General features: G+C 39.0%; 1 protein-coding gene across 1 annotated transcript; it reads left to right on the forward strand.

Annotated features, from left to right (window-relative positions):
- Positions 1-1,313: 1,313 nt before the first annotated feature.
- On the forward strand, positions 1,314-7,165 carry LOC149235891 (uncharacterized). The gene is made up of 5 exons (XM_089368700.1): positions 1,314-2,009; positions 2,106-2,390; positions 2,622-2,751; positions 2,985-3,597; positions 4,060-7,165. The coding sequence occupies exons 1-5, from the start codon at positions 1,314-1,316 to the stop codon at positions 7,163-7,165; spliced, it is 4,830 nt and encodes a 1,609-aa protein (XP_089224826.1).
- The last annotated feature ends 361 nt before the right edge of the window (positions 7,166-7,526 follow it).

Raw genomic sequence — 7,526 nt, forward strand, 5'->3', positions numbered from 1 at the left:
AGGCACCCTACCAAGTAAACAGCATATGCGTGCTCATTGGAATTCATACATAAAATAATATTTCATGGATTCTTAATAAAATTTTAGAGGTAACCACTTCTTTCCACTTATAAGTGCATATTTAAGTGCATATTTTTATATTTTTATAATATGGTTATATTTTTTAGCTATAAAATAATGTGTTATATTATTTATTGAAGAATAATTTATTGATTTACATTTATTTATGAAAATTTAAATAATTGAAAATATATTATAAAGTAATTTATGAATTTTCATTTATATATCTATCTCAAGTATTAAATAGCCGATTTATTAACACATTTGCATCCATCTAATTGTTCAAAATAATTACTTTATCAATTTACTTATAATTTATTTATTCAAGAATTTAAATTAATTTTTAACTAGCCTAGATCCATCTTAATTTCGGATCCACCAAGTGACAAGAGAGATCAAATCTCTTGAGATACAAACTTTGTGAAAACATATTAAGACTTATAAGATCAAATAAACACGTGACAATAACCCACATGAATTATTAAAAGGGAAAAGTCAAAGTCAAAAACCATATTTATGTAAAAGAAATATCTAGGTGGAAATGAGACTTTTCTGCAATACAATTATAAAGTTATTTGACATTTTTTTGTGTAATTAAGTTGAGTAAAATTGATAATTAATTATATAATTTTAATAAATTAAAAAATATATATTTGGTTATTTTAATTTTTTTTTTAATTGTAAAAATATCAAACTATTAAATTTTCATTATAATACTTTAATGAATGCTTTTAATTTTCTATATAAAAAATGATATTTATAAATTAATTATAATTTAAGTGGTTGAAAATTAATATAATAATGTTTATTGTAATTAATTTTATTTTAATCTAAAGAATAATCACAACGATGTATATGATTTTTAATAAGTAATAATTTATATTTTAATTACTAATTTTATTGAAGAATTTGACAACCCTTATATACATTTGTGCCCAGGAAATCTTCCCAAATCTTTTATTAAACTTTACACCTATAAAATAATCGTTAGTACAAATAATTTATTAAATAAATGTTAATTTATTATTACTAATTTTTTAATATACTTGTTAAATACGATTACAACAACATTGACGGGCGAATGGAGACTAGGCGATCGGCGGGCTAGGGTTTGCAGGTGGAATAGCAGGGAGGGCTGGAAGAAGCGAGCGCAGGGGAAAAGAGCAGGGGAAGTCGGGGTGGAGCGAAAGGGATAGCAAGAAACCCTCGCACAGGAGCGGAAGTTTTTCAATCAGTTCGTGCTGAGGGCAAAAATGGAAAATCGGCAAGGGAGGGGAGAGATCCCCTCCTATAAAAACATAGTTGCAGGAGAGGCAAGCGGCAGCAGCATCCAGAATGAGGCCAGGGAGAATAATAAAGAAGCACCAGTGATGGGCAAGTTGTGGCAAATGAAGACCGGAGGAAAGTGCTTACCTAGGGCACAGAAAAAACCCAGATACGTAATACCCAACAACAAGTTGGAGGAGTACAACAGCTATATGAAAGATCATGCACTGATCTGCAAGTTCGTAGGGTATTGGCCTACTGAAAAAGAACTATACAGGTGGATTTACCAAAGGTGGAGGCCAAAAGGGCACATTGAGTTGAAACTAGGAGCAAAAGGGTTTTTTACAGCCATATTTGCGAATCTGGGGGATAAAGAAAGGGTTTTTGAGGAAGGGCCATATTTCATGAACAACGCAGGACTGTTCATGAAGTACTGGGAAGAAAGATATAACCCTGATAATGAAAAGATGCTGGAAGCCCCGATCTGGGTCAGATTGTTTGGATTACCAGTGGAATTTTGGGATCCTGAGATTATGGAGGGGATAGGTAACACGATCGGTGCCTTTGTCAAGGTAGCGGAAGCAACGAAAAAAGGCAAGTATACATCTTACGCAAGATTGTGTGTATACATGAATATAGCTGAACCTCTGCCGGAATACATAGAACTGGAATACCACGATGAAGTTTGGCAACAACCATTAGATTATGAGCATATCCCCTTTAGATGCAGAAGATGTCATGAGTATGGTCACCTATATAGACAATGCCCTTTAAACAAGGAGGAAGAATACACAAGGAAAAAAGAAGAACAGCAAAGGGAAGCAGAGAGAACCGAGGAGACAGACAAGGGTTTCCAACAGGTTACCAGAAAGAAGAAAGTAGGTAAAGAAGGACTAAGAGCGCAGACACAAACGAAATCACTGAGCATTGAAAGTCAGAACAAGTTCAAAATCCTCCAGGAAAATAGTGAAGAGGGTGAGGACAAAGTGGTAGAGGAAGAAGATCCAGAAAATGAACCCATGGAAATAATCAAGGAAACCAGAGAAAAAGACACAGGAGCAAGAGTAATGAATGAAGGGGAAACAACTGAAAAGATAGAAATACTAACTAACCAAACCCAAATGGAGACGGAAAGTCAGAAGGAAAACGAGGCAGAGGAAGAAAGAATTATGAGACAATTAATTCAGGAATGGAAAAACTTAGACGAAAGATTCATACCAGACAGCCAAAAACAATTATATAAGGAGGCTTTTCAAAAATATAAAGAAAGGAATGGGGAGAATATGGATAAACAGGATACCACATCAGGAGAACAGGAAAAAGGTCAGATTGGAATAGGCGGGGCTGGCAAAAGCAGCAGGAAAAGAGGGAGGAAAACAATGAATGAAACGATCCAAACAGTTGGCGAAGTATTGATAAATTCAGGTAAAGTGATACCTCTGTCAGAGGTATTTTTCCACTCCTCCAAGAGTTTAAAATGATTATTATCAGTTGGAATATTAGGGGTCTGAATAGTAAGGGTAAGCAGAGATATATGAAAGAGAAACTTAAAAAAGACAGGCCAAGTATTATGATCCTACAAGAGACAAAGATCACCATGCAGCAGATGGAAGGAATAATCAAAAATAGTAAACTCCAATACGAAGTCATGGGACAAGATGCAATCGGTTCAGCGGGAGGCATTGCAATATTGTGGAACCCAAACGAGATAATCTTTGAGAGTTGGACCAGCATGACCAGAATCCTTACAGGCACAGGAAGAATAGCGGGGATGAAGGAAAGGGTCATCATCTCAGGGGTGTATGGTCCTCATACTCCGGGAGACAGAGAAAATTTCATTAAAAATTTGCAAGCAACTCGAAGATTACATCTGGAGACAGCATGGATTGTAGGAGGAGATTTCAATTTAATCCGGTCCCTAAAAGAGAAAAAGGGAGGTATAAGGAAAACAGACCAATATATGGAAATGTTCAATGATATGATAGATGGTCTGAGGCTAGTTGATTTACCAACTATCAACGGAGTCTACACATGGAACAATAGGAGAGGGGGAAGGAATCAGATAGCATCCAGATTAGATCGGTTCTTAGTATTAGAAACAATTGTGAACAGAGATGTATTCATAGAAGCAAAGATTATGCCATCTCTTGGCTCTGATCACTGGCCGATTAGACTGGAAGTGGATATTAAGAATAATCTTGTCAAGAAGCCCTTCAGATTTGAAGCCTTTTGGCTTAGAGACTCGGAATTTATCAAAAAAATGGAAGAATGGTGGACGCAAAGCACAGTACAGGGAAAAGGAAAAATGCATACCTTCCAACTTAAACTTAAGGAGCTAAAAGGAAGGATAAAGAAATGGAACAAGGAAGAATTTGGAAATATCATGGAGGAAAAACAGAAGCTGGAAGAAGAAATGGAAGCTTTGCAACAAAGGATAATAAATGAAGGGAGAACAGAGGAAAGTAGCAGAAAAGAAGGGATAATTCTAGGAAAACTGGAGGAGAGGAGAAAGCAGGAAGAAGTCTTATGGAGACAGAAATCTAGAATAAAATGGCTCAGGGAGGGGGAAAGGAACACTAGATTTTTTCATCAAGCAATGATACAACACAGGCAAAGGAACAGAATATTTTCTATCAAGAACGAGAGTGGAGAGAGGATTGTTGATTAGGAAGGGATTGAAAAAGTGTTGATGGAATATCACAAAGGAATATTGACTGAACCTCACATGGACAGGTCTGAAGCTATAAAGGAAGTTTGCACGGCCATTCCCAGGGTTGTAACTGAAGACCAGAATAGAGCCCTAATGAGAGCAGCTAGTTTGGAAGAGGTGGAGGAAGTGGTGATGAGCATGAAGAAGGGTACAGCGCCAAGACCGGACGGCTTTACGGTCGATTTCTATCAAGCGGGCTGGCACTTTATGGGAAGGGAGATTCTGGAATTGATAGAAGAATCTCGTATAAACCAAAAGGTATGGCCAGCACTTAACTCCACTTTTTTCACTTTGATTCCTAAAAACGATAATTCAGAGGATGCTAAGGGATTTAGACCCATTGCCCTATGTAATGTTATCTACAAAATAATTGCATCTCTGATGGCCAAAAGACTGAAACCCCTGTTAGACAGTCTGATATCCCCTGAACAAACCGGTTTCGTAGAAGGTAGACAAATTCTAGATGGTCTAGTGGTTACTCAAGAAGTAATTCATTCACTGAAGGCAAAGAAGCAAAAAGGAATGATGATTAAATTAGACTTGTCGAAAGCTTATGATAGAATCAACTGGCAATACTTGGAACAAATTTTGGGAAGTTTCGGTTTTGGTAATAGGTGGATAAAGTGGGTTCACAGTCTTATATCAACTCCAAACTTTTCAATATTAGTCAATGGAACTCCCTCGAAAACCTTTAAGGCATCTAGAGGAATAAGACAAGGCGATCCCCTATCTCCTTTCCTATTTATTCTAGCAGCAGAGGGTCTGGGCAGGTATCTTAAAAAAGAAAGAGCAGCAAATAAAATCAAAGGGCTAAGACTATGGGGTAATGAATTGCCGATAACCCATCAGCAATTCGTTGATGATATCATGTTATTTGGGGAGCCAACCGTAAAAGAAGTGAGAAATCTGAAGAAGGTTTTGGACTTATTTGCGGAAGCATCTGGGATGGAAATCAATAAGGAAAAATCTTGCACCTTTATATTCAATACCATAGAGTCAGTTAAAAGCCACTTGACCAGGATGCTAGGTTTTAAGCAAGGGGAACTCCCAACGAAATACTTGGGAAACGTACTGGATTTCAACTCTAAAAGACAGAAAAACTGGCAAGGAGTCCTAGAGAAATTAAAAAACAGAGTGGCTAACTGGGCCTTCAGAACCTTAAATATTGCTGGAAGGATTGTTTTAGTGAAATCAGTGTTGCAGGCAATCCCCATATATCCGCTATCGATTATGGCAGTACCTCAAGGGGTTTGCACCAAGATCAGAGAAATCCTGAGGAAGTTCATTTGGGGAGGTTCGTCCCAACAGAAGAAGTGGGCCTTAGTATCATGGAAACATCTGACGAAACGAAAGGAGGAGGGAGGCTTGGGTCTGCGCGATCCGGATAAACTCAACAAGGTGCTCGGTGCAAAACTTTGGTGGCGATGGCTGAGAGGGGGCAATGACCTATGGAAGCAACTATGGAGGCACAAGTACAATATGCCAGATACTACGGAGGATATTTACCGGATGCAGGAAACCCCGAAGGGCTCGGCAATCTGGGATCTAGCCCGTCAAAATCGAGATATAGTAGAAAAGAACGTTTTCTGGGAAATTCGAGGAGGAGGGGAGGCCAAATTCTGGGACGAGAAATGGCAACAAAGGGGGAAAATGAGCAGAATACAAAAAATCCAGAACATACAGGAAAAAATAGGAGACAACCATATATACGTCAAAGATTATTGGAAAGAAGACGAATTGGATGGAATATGGCGGAAATGGACAACACCAGAGGAATGGGGCATCGAGATAGATCAAGAACAACAGGAAGCGTTCATGGAAGAGGTAGAGTCCAGGAAAGTAAAAGCGCGAACGGGTAGGGATATCCTCAGATGGGGGAAGTCAATGAAAGGATCCTTTACGGTCAAGGAGGCATACTATCTGGCAGACCAACAGGGAACCAATGAAGAAAACCAAGAATGGAAGGTCATCTGGGGTAAAAACTGGTGGCCGAAAATTACCTTATTTGCATGGCTAGTAGCTAAGGACAAGATCCTGACGTGGGATAAACTTCAAAAGAAAGGTTTCAGTGGGCCTTCAAAATGTTATTTGTGCAATAAGGAAGCGGAAACTCAAGATCATCTGTTAATCAAGTGTGTATATGCCAGGAACCTATGGATGGAAACCGGGAAACTATTCCAGAAACCTGAGAGGTCTCTGAGAGAAACAAATGAAGTGATTTTCCACTGGCAGAAAGAAAAATTTCAATGTAAAGTAGTCCGAAAGGCCTGGGATCTCATTGCCGGTTTTGTGATTTGGATGGTATGGAAAGAAAGGAACCGCAGAGTATTCCAAGACAAATCTAAAAACACGGTAACAATATGGAACAGAGTAGTGAACTTAACTAGAGAATCAATTCTGGTAGAGAAGTGGGATGCGGATGACTGGAAAGCAGATCAGGGAGAGGAGCAAATTCTAAAGAACCTAAATTTGAAATATGAAATGGTGCATAACAAAAAAATTGATAGACTTAGTACGAGACCTCAAAGCTATGACAAGTTTGCATACCCCAAAGACAATTTTACGAAGTTAAACTTTGACGGGGCATCGAAGGGGAACCCAGGTAATGCCGGATTCGGAGGAATCTTCCGAGACAGTCAGGGAAACACCAGATGGATCTATGCAGAGTGGGGCGGCGAGATGACAAATAATGAGGCCGAATTATGGGCGATTCACCAAGGTTTGAGAATTGCGATTCGAAATGGCTATAGAAACCTGGAAATAGAAGGAGACTCTCAGATAGCAATTGAAATCCTAAAGAAACTTAATAACGGGAAGAACTGGGAGCAGGTCACCAATAGCTGGCGAACGGCAGGGATCGTTCAAGAAATAGCGGATCTTCTAAAAAGAATTGACTATAAAATCTTTAATCATGTGAAAAGGAATGGAAACCGAGCGGCATATTTCCTTGCGAATTGGGGTTGCAAGGGTCGAAACGGCAAGATTGACAATCAGTGGAGAATGTTGCGGCCCAACAGAGAGTGGGAGGAATTGGCCGGTATTATTAATTATGACCATGAACAAGCAACGAATGAAAATAATGAGCAAGCAGCAAACGAGAATCATAGCATTCGTGCGACGGGCAGGTGAGATGGATCGGCAAGCCCAGAAATTTAATGAATGTCAGACAAGGCGGGGAAATGATATAATGGACAGGCATGCTGCAGTACAGCAGAAGTGTGCGACGACAGGAATGAAGCAACCACCACTCAGCAAGATAATAAACACAAGTGATCGGAGAGGAGGAAAAAGAGGTATGTCAGAGTCCATAAATGGAAATGAGGGAAGACGGATAATTGATAGGAAAGACAGAGGGCAAAGAAACAGGTGGCAGCGGAAGGCCAAGTTGACAGGTAAGCAGATTAGAGTAAGGAAGATTATAAACGGGCGGCAGCAAAGGATTCGACAACGAGAAAATTGTTTAGGAACTCAGAGAGTGAGGAGAGGAAAG

This window comes from Pinus tabuliformis, chromosome 8 (assembly GCF_031772625.1).
Source record: "Pinus tabuliformis cultivar Carrire ecotype Pingquan chromosome 8, CPIR1, whole genome shotgun sequence".
Classification (NCBI taxonomy): domain Eukaryota; kingdom Viridiplantae; phylum Streptophyta; class Pinopsida; order Pinales; family Pinaceae; genus Pinus; species Pinus tabuliformis.

Coding starts and splice junctions, on each gene's coding strand:
- LOC149235891 (XM_089368700.1), top strand. CDS start 1,314: ATGGAAAATCGGCAAGGGAGGGGAGAGATCCCCTCCTATAAAAACATA. Junction 2,010..2,105: donor AACTGGAATACCACGATGAA/GTTTGGCAACAA, acceptor CCTTTAAACAAG/GAGGAAGAATACACAAGGAA. Junction 3,598..4,059: donor ATCAAAAAAATGGAAGAATG/GTGGACGCAAAG, acceptor TCACATGGACAG/GTCTGAAGCTATAAAGGAAG.